Genomic DNA, 13,474 nt, shown 5'->3' with positions numbered 1-13,474 from the left:
CCTGGAGGAAGGTCGAGCTCAAGCCTTATACGTTGATGTATGGTCAGTGCTGTTGCATGGTGGGAAATCGTATCCTCCTCTTAGGAGGATGGAGCCCAGCCGATGACCTGTACATCTTAGACTTAAGTCCTAGTCTGAAGACATTATGCAAGCTGGCGGTCATTCAGTACGGTCTGGAGCAGTCGGAACTCCCACACAACATCAGGTGGGAACTGGAAGCCATGCATGACTAACAACAGCAATGGAGAAAAAAACTGTCCACTAAAAGTACTCAAATGTTTTACTTAAGTAAAAGTATCAATACTGCAATGTAGAAATACTCTGCTACATGTAAAAGTCCGGAATTCTGAATTTACTTGAGTACAAAAGTATTGATATCAAAATGTACTTAACACATTCCCTGCCATTGACGGAGATCTCCGTCTTTTCAACAACAAAAAAAGAGGGCGCTCTAACGCAAGTTAGGAATGATCCTAAGACCGTGAAAGAAGAAACGGACAGATGTGACATCCTCCCACAGAATGACACTCCCGTCCGCTCCTTCTTTATCAGTTTTAGAAAAAACACCCCTTTCTCTTTTTTTCTATTTTTGGGTGAAAACGGCTGTTGCACAACTGCCGACCGGGAGAAAATGGATTGCGGTTACAATTTTTTTTTCTCTGGAGAAATCAGACCCTCCACCATCCACCAAACATGCTTTGTTCACGTGCATGCGCACATCACGGCTCCCGTGGCTCTGCAAAGATCGTCAATATTAAAAAACCCTGCTACATAATTAATGAATTAATACCTGGCAGGGAATGTGTTCATTTAGTCGTTATGCCAATTTATTCCTCCCCACACACATTTCTGTGTGTTATCACCGATGTTGTATCCTACTGACTCACCTGCCAATGTGGAGCCCCCACCAGGAGGACGTATACTAGAGCCTTCGTCCTACTCCTCCCGCTCAACACTCCTTGCTGACAGGTGCCGCCCCAGCCTTTAGGAGTACATGCAGTGATCACCCTCCCCACCCGGCTTCCCTCCCCCGAAAATGGACCAATTGTGTTCCTATAGACCAGTGGTTTTCAACCTTTTTCATATCATGGTCCATTATTTATTCCGCATTTGAGCCACGGAACCACCGCTTGATGAGATTTAGCCTCTCAGACCCATAATATTTAGTTATCGTTGGATACGATTTTGTCCACAATTCCATGCTGTATTGATGTTGGTACCATAGAGATGACAGGCAAATGTTGATCTAAATAACAATTATTTAATTAAGTAATGCAGATGTTTAACAATAATTGAACTCCAATGAAACCAAATCCATTTGGTTTCATTTTACACTCAAGAGTTAAAGATCTAATAAGGGTCCATTTAACAACTCTCCATCATTTAACCGGGCACCACCTGGAACCCCCTCAAGGACCACTGGTGGTCCCCGGACCACTGGTTGAGAACCTCTGGTATAGAAGTTTAGACGTATAGACGCTTGACAAAGCCGCTGTGAAAATAGCCAAACTAGCTATCTTCTATGAGCTTGTATATCTGCTATTTTTGATTAGCCAAAGAGCTCTAAAATGACACAAATGCGTTCCCGATTTTAACCCGGGTTAAAGGAACATACCCCTGTCTACATAGCATAGGGTTACAAAGTATACTTATACAAGTACACACACATTTTACCATCCTGTGTGTAGCACATCTGTGTCACGGCTCCAGCTGGTCCACAGTGCTGCTGCCAGACTCCAACCAGGCCGCTCTAGGCTGAGTGATTACCTATCGAATGTGGAATTGATTTTTAAAATCCTTTTAATCACCTATAAAGCACCATACGCGGTCTGGCCCTGCTTTATCCCATTGAATCCGAGAAAGAACGCATCTACAAAATGTCTTCTAAATCCTAACGGGTTTCTGAAAAACGTGTGATTCTATATCAGTGGTTCTCCAACTTTTTCATGTCAAGGACCCCCAAAATTATGTGTATTTGGCCTGCGAGTTACAAATGTTCACTTTTAAAAATATATGTTCATAGATTTGCACAATTTTTTTTTTTGTTATGTTCTTTTCGTAATGTTTTGCTCATCTTACAGCACCTTGTAAATCTTAAGTTCATAAATAAAGTTTACCTAGCACCTACTTACAGTACACACACACACACACACACACACACACACACACACACAGGTGACTCATTCTGTGTCCCCTCCCAGTCAATCAGGTAAAGTGTGGGTCAATGTCTGCTCAGGATCAATGAGCTGTTGGTGTCTCGCTTGACCACACACACACCACACACCACACACCACACACCACACACACACACACACACACACACACACACACACACACACACACACACACACACACACACTCTCAATTCAAATTTGAACACACATCTCACACACACACACACACACACACACATACACATACACATACACATACACACACACACACACACACACACACACACACACACAGCAGCAGGCACTTAAACATGTTCACATACTATAGACACACCAGGAGACGGCAACAGTCTGTTAAATGTGTTCATATTCTATAGACGCACACGCATGCATGCACACACACACACACACACACACACACACACACACACACACACACACACACACACACACACACACAAGATCGAAATGTATGTTTCATGTACTAGTAAGAGGAATGAACAGCTGTTATCTTTTCGAACACCTCAGCTCGGACGCACACACACACACACACTCAAGATAAGACGAAATCAATACAAACTAAGTCAGGATCAATACACACACACACACACTCACACACACTCACACACACTCACACTCACACTCACACTGTAAACACACAAGCAGGCATACAGGCCTCTGAATGTAAACAAAAGGTTTATTGTTGACCTCAAAATGGTCCATCAGAGAAGAACCCGTTGGATCATCATCACTAATGGAACCATTAGTATCCATATTCAGGGGGTGAACATTGAACCATTAGTATCCATATTGAGGGGGTGAACATTGAACCATTAGTATCCATATTCAGGGGGTGAACATTGAACCATTAGTATCCATATTCAGGGGGTGAACATTGAACCATTAGTATCCATATTCAGGGGGTGAACATTGAACCATTAGTATCCATATTCAGGGGGTGAACATTCGGCGGAATTTAGCTTGTAGATCGGCTATTTTCGACAAAGACATTTAGTGTAGAGGGAAAACAGGAGGGGGCCTAGTAGTATAGAGCCGTGGGGGACTAGAGCATGAACCATATATCAGTGGGTCATTTTCATCAGCCAATCATCATACTGTATTATGTCGTATACAGTATGTTGTCCGTTATGCACCGGTATGAAACCATAAGCATAATGCATGGGTCTTCAACAAGGCGTCCGGGACCCCTAGGGGGTCCTTAGAGTTACTACAGGGAGTCTGCCAAATCTTTGTGTGTTTTTACATTAACCACTTGAACCCTAGTATAGCCTATTCTGGTGAAAACATCAATATTTGGTGTAGAGGGGGAAAAAGCCCTGACCAAGTAAAACAAAAGCAAAAAAATAAAAAACATGTACACACAACACAACACTGACAATAGTGCTGTCAAACAAGTCTTAGATATCTATGAAAAAGTTGAATCTGTAACTAAATTGTATAAGTAGTAGGGGTCCTCTCTCTCTTTTTCACACACACACACACACACACACACACACACACACACACACACACACACACACACACACACACACACACACACACACACACACACACACACACACACACACACACACACACACACAGAGAGAGAGAGAGCTAAGGAGTCCTTGTATTGGACTGAAAAACGTTGACGACCCCCCCAGAGCATAATGTGTAAAAAGCTGCTTGTGGTAACAGTGTGTGGTCCATGTCCTGCAGGCCACAGCTCCAGTGTCCATCCCGTCCAGCAACACGGACTCGGCAGGCAGCTTCACTCCCACCAACGGAAACACCTTCAGCATCTCATGGCAGTCCCCACCTGTCACCTTCACCGGGAACTCTGTGAGGAACACACACACGCATGCACACATCACATGTACGCACACAGAGACATACTGTATACACGCAGGCATGCATGCGCAAACATTTCACACACACACTCTCTCTCTCACACACACAAAGTCACCCATGCATGCACGCACACACACGATTGATTCAGTTTTTTTCTAATATTTCTATATATCTAATATCTAATATCTTCTAGTTCTAATATGCACATGTAAAACGGCAAAAGTAGCAGATCTACAGTACAAGCTTGCGCCGCGTTTCGAGCTTGTAGATGTGCTACTTTTGATGCCGTTGGGTGTGCTGTAGAATGATCAAGTAGGGCGTTAATTTACAAACAAACAAAAAAAGTTTGATTGTGGAGACAGCGACGAGATGCAAAGAGGGTTTATGCTATGTGTGTTGTTTGAACTGGTCCTCAGGTTTCTCCCAGTAAGAGCCAGGGCTTCGGTGAGCAGCGAGCCCAGACCATCGCTGTGCTTTCCTCTCCTCCCAGAGCTACCAGCGCTCTCAGGTACCGTAACATCAAACTGAACATCGAGTGCCACAGCGGTAAAGTAGCTGGTCACCACCGCACAGCCGTGCACCAGCTTTGTTGAGCATCTATTCGCCTTATTCCTGGCCATGCCCACTGTGGGCGTGGCCATGTCCACTGTGGGCGTGGCCATCCCAAAAAATATTCAAAATATTTTACTTTTTTTCCCAATATTTTTTGAAAACAGCAGATCTACAAGCTCACAACGTGTGACACATTGTGAGCTTGTTGATCTGCTATTTTCAAATAAAGTAAAACTGAGCCTATAGTTGCTTCTTTTGGGCTTGTTTTCATAGACCTGGCCGGGGGTTAGGGGCTCCTCACGCAGGATATAAAAGCAGTGACAACACACAGAAATGTATGTGGCGAGGAATCAATTGGCATGACTAAATTGTGGAGGAAAAAAGGAGGTAAAAATCCATGAATGCAATACTGTGCATTAATACCTCATGCACAGTGGCTAGGCTACGCATTATAACAACTAAACTGGGAGCACTTTGAGTGTTTTATTTAGACTGTATTCCACTTGCATCTAATTAGCCGTCATGCAAAGGCAAAGGCAAAGGCAAAGGCAACTTCATTTACAGGCACCTTTCATACGCCTGGGCAACTCAAAGTGCTTTACAGAATAAAAGCAAAAAATATATCAAATCTAAATGGATTTAAGGAAAAGAAAATTAAATATAGAATCAAATAGAAATATTCCCACCTTTTGATGCAAGAAATGATAACAAAAAGTAAAAATTTAGCACAGGCAAGACCTTAGCTGTTCGTTGCTGTTCTGATGTGACCAACAAAAAAATAAAGACCATCTTCAGGATTGACACTTTAAGCGACGGCCGGTGGCGACGTCAATAGCATATTTGTGACATTTCTTTATTTAAACCTGACTTGATTTATTCTGGTTCGTCTGTCTCTGTCTCTCTCCCTCTCCACAGCCGGAAGGTGCGTGGCGAGGGGAAGAAGTGTCGGAAGGTGTACGGGATGGAGAACCGCGACATGTGGTGCACGGCCTGCCGCTGGAAGAAAGCCTGCCAGAGATTCACCGACTGAGACGCCCACCCGCCTGCCCGTCACCAAGAGGAATACAAGGGGAAGGGGGACCACTCATTCTGCTCAGCTCAACACGATCACTACCCCCCCCCCCCCCAACCCCCCACACACACACATCCCACGACCCTGACCCCGTTAAATCCCATGAACATGGGGTTCAGGGATCACCAGGACCCTTACCGTATTTGTAACTCCGAGCGTGTGCAAATGGAAGCAAACGGACCTCTTACGGGGTCCATTTGCACGTTCTCGGAGGATGCGCCATTCATCTCCCGACAGTGTAGGATGAACCAAAATGGTGGCGGCGGCGGCGGTGGCGGCTGGCTGGCTGGGCCCCATCTTCTTGCATTCCCACGTCACCCCTCCATGTTTCGTTCCTCTGGGGAATCCCCAGTGGAGCTAAAGACGGTGCGAACCCGCAGTGACACACACAGAACTTTCTGTCGTTTTTCTATGTTGGCTTATGTGTTTATACGTCTTTCTATGTTTTGTAAGAACTTTTTTTTTTCTCCTACGGAACGTCAAGTCAAAAACTAAAAAAGTGGACCAGAAGAAGTACGATTTTTTTTCCAAAATGGGAAAAACTAACTTGTTTTAATCTAAGAAGAATGACCTTTTTTTCAGTTTCTTCCTTTTTTAATTCTAGAAACATCATACAAACAAATTTGGGGGAAGGACCAAAGGGATTCTTCCCAATCCCTTTGGTCACTTCATCTCTCGTTTTATCTGGAACATTTTTTTCTTTCCTATTGCCAACCAAGTGATCAACTATCCTGACCTTCTGTACTTTTCCTCTCCATCCATGGAGTTCTATGACAAAGTTGAAAGGGTGGAAAAAGAGAGAGACATCCAATCATCAATGCAAAAAATACACAACCCAAGAACCAGATAAGATGAGCTGTTTTCTAATCCCACTTTTCTATCCTGTCAGTTGTTGTTTTTTGTTTTTTTTCAGGGATGTGATTCTAAATAAAGACCCAGCAGCTAAAGCTATGGTTGAGCATGGCAGCATTTTCAACGGCTGGTCTTTCATAACACGTCATAACTTTCCAACCAAAAAAAAGTCTTGTTTTTTGCTTTTTTTGTAAGGTGCCATGTCGACTGTTGATATACTTTTTTCTTGGCATTCGAAAAGGACTCTTGTTTGCCTACCAACTGTCAAGTAAGAGTGTGTGTGTGTGTGTGTGTGTGTGTGTGTGTGCGTGCGTGCGCGAGTGATAAAGGTGAGCATCTCGGGCGCAGGAGACACGGAGCTAAGCGGTTTGGGCCGGGCCGTAAAATCGCCGGCAGCATACAGAGACAGACACCGATCGATCGATCGATCGTCCCGCTCTTCAGCCAACGTTGACACTTACCTGACGAAACAAACTCACTTTGTATTTACCCCATCGGTCCATCCTATGGGCCAGCTAACATGGGATATGGGGGTTGGTTCCAAACCAAAATTGAGGCACTTGTTAACGCCCTGTGGCCACCACCACAGCAACCGTTACCCCTTTTTTCTAAATCAGTCCTCGGCCACTCCTCCTTCGCCTCCACCACCCCTAAGGGAGGGTTCGAGCGGTGTGGCAGGGTGGTGGAGGGAAAGGGTAGATGGGGACGAACCAATCGGTTTGCTCCTCCGTCACTCGAAGGGCGCATGTTTTGGCGCGCAAGATCAAAGCAAAGCTTCCACTCTTGACTTTTGCAACAGGCCTCCTGATAGGCTAACGGACGTGTTACTGACATGGGTCATGGGTGGGATTTGTAAAGGTGGGGTGGGTTTTACTATTTGGACCTATCTGTGATGACCCTTCTTGACCACTAGGTTTGCTGATGTTCAGTGAAGATTCACTTGCTCTTGACCCCTGGGGGGGTCGCTGTTCAGCTATGTACAGAACATTATACCAAGACGGTTTGCGTATTGAAGTTGAAAAAGAGCATCATCTCTGTCATTGGTGCATGCACCCCGGACCCTTTTGCCTGGTTTATGCTAGCTTGCGTGCGGGCATCGCGCTCCGACAATTAGCCGAACTACACGCTAAAACTGAGCTTTTGGTTCGGCTATTGTCGGTGCACGATGCCAGCGTGCAACTAATCATAAGGGCACGGTCACATATACGCGTCAGAAGGGCCAGCCTCGCATTCACTTCCATTCCAAGCGAGCAAAGGGGTAGAAGTTCCGTTCCACACCTGTTGCTTGCGACGCGTCTGAAGTTGGAGTTCGACATTGTTGAACTTTGACCGGGCGTTTAGCCCATAGGAAAGAAGTTGAACCTGATTTTGGCAGCTATTTTGGTTGAAGTTTCATTTCAGTGAGCCAACCATTCCAATGTCAGTCAAACGAACTACACACCGGGAAACAAAACGGCACTTCCCACAAGACAACATGTGTTACTGACACATTCTGACGCCTCGGCATGTGTTGTCTACACTTCTGACGTGTATATGTGACCGTGCCTTCTGTCAGGCTTTGGCTTTTTTTTTGTAATTTCTGGCACGCTTCCACGACGCTTCTCAGTATATGGCGTGCACAGAACCCAACACCAGCCGATAAACTCACTCAAGCTTAGTGGTGGAAGAAGTACTCAAAAATGTTCTACTTAAGTAGCAATACTACAAGTACAAGTTACGTAAGTGAAAGACCTGTATTCAAAATTCTTACTAGAGTAAAAGTACAAAAGTAGTGGCATCAAAATATGCTTAAAGTACCGAAGTAAAAGTACTCGAATCTTTCGAAATGTGTCGAACTTTTTGAAACATGGCAGCTCTACAAGCTACATCAGCTATTTTCAACTAGCTGGAGTATAAAATGGTGCTTAATTGGTTAATGGTTCTGTAATCAAAATCTGCAAAATAACAAGTTTTCCAGTAATTGTCGTGGAGTTAAAAGTGCAGTATTTGCCTCTGAGATGTAGCGGAGTAGAAGTATAAAGTATCCAAAAAGGTTTAAATATTCTTAATTACAGTACTTGAGTAAATGTTCCTAGTTACTTTCCACCACTGCTGAACCACTTAAACCCTATACAGTTGACCGGAGTCCCACAGGGCTCTGTACTAGTGTATTTTCTGTTGTCTGTTAAACCCTTTCAGACCGAGAACGCATCTGTGTGTCATTTTAAGATTTCTTTGGCTATTCAAAAAATAGCAGATATAGATCTGCTATTTTTTTTTTTGAAAAATCATGAAAATGTGTGCAAATCTTTGAATATCTATTTTTCCATAGCGAACATTTTTAACTCTGTTACAACTTCTGGGGGGTCCCTGGAACAAAATATTTTGAGATGGGGATCCGCGGCCAAAATTCATATAATTTGTGGGGGTCCTTGACATGAAAAAGTTTGAAAACCACTGATTATAGCAACATTTTTTTTTAAGGATTTAGAAGACATTTTTTTGTAGAATCCCCCAGAAACAAAGATTTGAGTTACAAATGTTTGCTTTGAAAAATATATATATTCAAAGATTTGCAAAAATTCACGATTTTTCCAAAAATGGCAGATCTACAAGCTCATAGCGCTCGGTGCCGCGCTATGAGCTTGTAGATCTGCTATTTTTGAATAGCCCAAAGAAATCTTAAAATGACACAGATGTGTTCTCGGTCTTAAAGAGTTAACTGCGGAAAGCTTTTGCCGAAAATAGTCTATTTTTCCTGCGAAAGCCTTCCTCACAATACGGATGTTGGGGTTCAAGTGGTTACGCTAGCCACCTCAGCATCACTACCATGGCACCTGAAACTCACAGCTTTTTATTGCGTTCATGTATCTTTGCTCCACCGTTGGTATTTGTTATATCTGTCTTTCTCTGTATGTTCATGTAGATGATTTGTGTTTTGTTTAGAGCCCGGCTGATACATCAGTCTGACCGATATATCGCTGATTTATCGCAGATTTGAACATCTGTATCGGCAGTTACGTAGCCGATGTGTCCCGATATTTTGCCACTTAAAACCTTTCCGTCCCTGCACTTTGGGCATGTCATTCTCGGTGAAACATTCTTGGTCAAACATTTTCAAAAATAGCCGATGGCAATTTTTTTTAAAAACGGCTCAAGTGTTTAAATGAAGTAAGTTGTTAAATGTTCTCAAATAGAGACTTAAGTCTAATCTTAACATTTTAGAAATGTGTTAGAAAAGATTGCACTTTTTGACCAAATATCGGCCAAAATCGGGATCGGCATCGAACTCAAAATGCTGGCATCGGTCGGGCTCTAGTTTTGATGTGTCCCACGTCGGAGACTGTACTGGGTCACATCTCTTTTATCCGCCGCCCGGTAAACGGTTCAGACGTGAGAGCGGAGAAATGGATTTCTTTTTAGCATTTTTTGAGACTTCAGGCTGCCGTCGTTTTGAACGCGGCCTTAAACGTCACTCGTTACGAACGAAGGAAAAAAAAACACGAAAAGTCATTGTAAACTTCTTTGATGTCTTCACGTCAGCAAGAAACCGTCATTTTTAGACCATCTCCAAATGATCTGCCATTGTATTATGTGAACGTATTGTTGTTTAAGAAAAATGCAAATCTATATATACTTAAAGAAATACATGTTTGAATTTAAAGTTAAAGCAGAAAAAGACATGGATTTGGCTGTTTTGTTATGTGTGTATGTGTATATATATATACATATATATACAGGATATAAAAAATACTGTATGTGTATATGTATATACAGTATGTATACATACAGTATAGTATGCTGTATATTGTTATATATATATATATATATATATATATATATATATATATATATATATATATATATATATATATATATATATATATATATATATATATATACACACACACACATGTATACATACAATTTATATGAGTAGGTATACTGTTTATGATTTTGTTTTGTTTTCATGTTCTGCACAAGGAAAATGTCCAGGTTTTTGTTAGTGCCGGTGGGGAGTCCTGCTGTCATTTAAAAGTGCTTGTTGCGCTGCTCGTGCCATCGCGTGAACCTGGCGCCCTGCCTACCGCCTCCTTCACGTCAACACCAGCCTCCGCTCACAATTACTGTAGCTTGACTGACAGTACAGCGCATTAAACCTGAACCCTAGTGTCCCGGCTCTGTGCATAACACTAGTATTTTCCAGAAGGTGCCATACCTGTTTCAAATGGTAAATGGTGCATTTTACAGTATATTGTGCCTTCATCCAAAACGCTTTGCAATTAGGGTTGAGATGTGGAAACGAAGGAACTGAATCCAACGCTGAGGAACCAGTTCCAACCGGTTTTATCACATGCACTGTCAGAGCTGGCATGTGGACTTAATTACAATACCAATAATGGTTCTCAAACCTTTTAATTTGAAGGACCGCCATAACTCTGAGTGTACAAATGGAACCAAATGGACCCTTACGGTTCCATTTGTACACTCAGAGTTACAGACCTGTAAAGGTCCATTTGGAACCCCCTATAGGAATCTTTAAAGGGAACCGGACCGATAAGAAACCGGAATCGTTAAAATCCCAACCCAACAATGTACATTACGTTCACCCATTCACACAAACGCTCACACACCGATGGTGGAGGAAACCATGTAAGGAAACCACCTGCTTATCAGGAGCAGTTAGGGGCTCTGTGGCTTGCTCAAGGACACTTCTACAGTAACATACGGGGAGCCCAGGATAGAACCGGGGACCTTCCGATTCCTAAGCGCCACTGCCGCCCCTATGCCGTAGCCTTTTCCGATCGTTTTGATGGTCTCGAACGCAGGTTTGAACTGGAAAAACGTACTGCATGACATCTAGCCCCTTCAAACCTGCTGCCGACCAATTCAAATGAAGCTATGGGGAAATTAACCGGAACAGGAAAACGGCTGTGATACCTTCTGGAAACCCGGGACTTAAGTTGTCACACAGACCCTATTCTGGGGGGTGAACATTCGGCCAAAAATGGCTCATGTTGTGAACTTGAAGAGCTGTTGTTTCTGCCGAAGATATTTAGTGTAGCGCGAAATCAGCATTGGGCCTGGTGTAGATCCCTGTGGGACTCCGGTCAACTTAGGGGTTAAGTGGATAACATTTGTGTGCGTCTGTTCGCTTTGTGTGTTTGAGACGTGAAGGAGGCCCGGGTTGAATGCGCGGGCACAAGCACCGAAGCCTGGCACCCGACTTGCCCCAAAGACCCACCCGTTCTCTCAGAACACAGGGGTGTGATCACAGAGGGCGTGTCCACTGCAGGGCTCCTCCTCCTATAGGGGGGGTGTCTTGCACTTGTAAAGCCTAATTTACACTCTGTCGCGTGACGGCGTTGCGCCGCGAAAATCATATTTTCGTAGCGCGAGGCCTCATTGCGCCAGAGTATGAATTGGGCTTAATTGTGAATGTTCTTTATGTCCAACGTCCAGCCCCTGTGTCGTGTGTGCAGAGATTCCGCCACGGGTTCCGTCCAGAAAAGAAAAAAACTAGTCTCTAGTCTTCTTTCGTTGGTACTGACAAGAGCGTATCAGCTTCTTCCACCTAAGGCAGCTAATTTTTAAGTTAAGTTGACCCTAAGGCGCCAATCCCAGGTAATTTCTGATTTTCTTTGTCAACTAAAAAATATTTTTAGGATTTGGTGCAGAATCGGCTCCCCTCGGAGCTTTGTCTTAGGGTTAACGCGACTTAACCTCCATGCACAGGATGTTTGCTGCCATGTTTTGTCCTGCCCATCCAGCTACTGGCTCACGGACGCACGACACGGCAGAAAACGAGAGACAACGTTTCTGGACTGAGCCCTGGCTCACGTCGTGCTACTGTAGTGCACCTTTCTCCTATGCCTCATTCTTTTTTTAAAGAATGCTTCTGCAATAGCCACGCCCCAGGTGATTTATATTGGATAGCCCCTCATTAGATATAGCGCGAGTCCTACCTTGTCTTGTCAAGCGCAGCTAAGCTAAACTAACCTAAGCTAGCTGTGTTGAATGTTAACAAGGTTTCTGAACCAAAAACAAGTTTCATATCAATATTCTACTGTTATGTGCAATTTCAAAATACATAAACGATTCCACCCTATATCCGTTCACAACTCGGATGGCCACCCGCCATCCGAGTTGTTCAAATTGACTCACTTGGGCGCACCCACAAACCTCAATGCATCTCTGTCTGTGTGCCTCCCTTGTGTAGAGATGTAAAAAGTAATGCGTTTTGTTTGTTGTGCATTATTTCAATATATGCAAAGGTTATGCTAGCTAACGTAACATTCAAGCATGTATCTGTGTCTGCTAAACCACAATGGACCTGGGATGGGCGGTGCTAGCAAATGAAAATCGGGGGCTTGGCCGTTGCAGAAGTCTGCTGGAAATAAATATGTGGCGTCTTCCATCTGTGCAGCGATTGTGGCCTTAGCCTCGATGGCACGATGGGGCCACTAAACCCTGATCCAAGCTCTACTTGCTGCGCACACACGCATGCAGTACTGTATGAACATATGGTGCTGTGTACTCGACGCGGGGAGGGGGGGACGAGGTGCTATTTCCCACGTGTCCGCTCAATCGACATGAACAAGTCTAGCGCTTTCTGTTTTGTACACGCTGTTGACATTGTGGAACATGAAAATAAAAACAGCCCTGCCTCAAGTCTATCCTGTGTCCCGACACCACTTTGCTCCAGCCTCACCTGTCCTCTCTGTCCGATTTAGACCTGTTGTAACCTATATGTCTTTATACCTTTCAAACCGGGAGAGTGTCTGTCATTTCATGTTTCCATCTGCTACAGAGGCTGAGAAATAATTCCTTTAGTGAACCTTGACAAGTTTTTCAGAAAACGGTTGGGATTTAGAGGGTCTAAATGGAATGCAACAAACCCAAAACGATTCCATGAATTCAAGGCAGCCTGGGGTGTGTAATTGATAGAAAATAAGTAATTTTTTGGGGTGAAGTACTCCTTTAATTTATATTC

The 13,474-nt window shown here is 43.7% G+C and overlaps 2 protein-coding genes across 3 annotated transcripts in view; one reads left to right on the top strand and one right to left on the bottom strand.

The window, feature by feature from the left end:
- znf704 (zinc finger protein 704) overlaps positions 1–8,987 on the top strand; it is a 91,818-nt gene extending 82,831 nt beyond the window's left edge. For both annotated transcript variants that reach the window (XM_080442104.1, XM_080442103.1), the window contains exons 7-9: positions 3,894–4,016; positions 4,442–4,533; positions 5,493–8,987. In XM_080442104.1, the coding sequence (XP_080298230.1) occupies positions 3,894–4,016; positions 4,442–4,533; positions 5,493–5,607 (330 nt within the window). In that variant the 3' untranslated portion in view covers positions 5,608–8,987. The remainder of the gene's footprint in view (positions 1–3,893; positions 4,017–4,441; positions 4,534–5,492) is intronic.
- The window catches only part of tpd52 (tumor protein D52), a 327,212-nt gene that overhangs the window by 213,065 nt on the left and 100,673 nt on the right, over positions 1–13,474 (bottom strand). The gene's annotated exons all lie outside the window — the stretch shown is intronic.

Source organism: Gymnoscopelus braueri, assembly GCF_963280865.1.
Source record: "Gymnoscopelus braueri genome assembly, chromosome: 11".
NCBI lineage: Eukaryota > Metazoa > Chordata > Actinopteri > Myctophiformes > Myctophidae > Gymnoscopelus > Gymnoscopelus braueri.
This window is presented reverse-complemented; position numbering and strand designations above follow the sequence as displayed.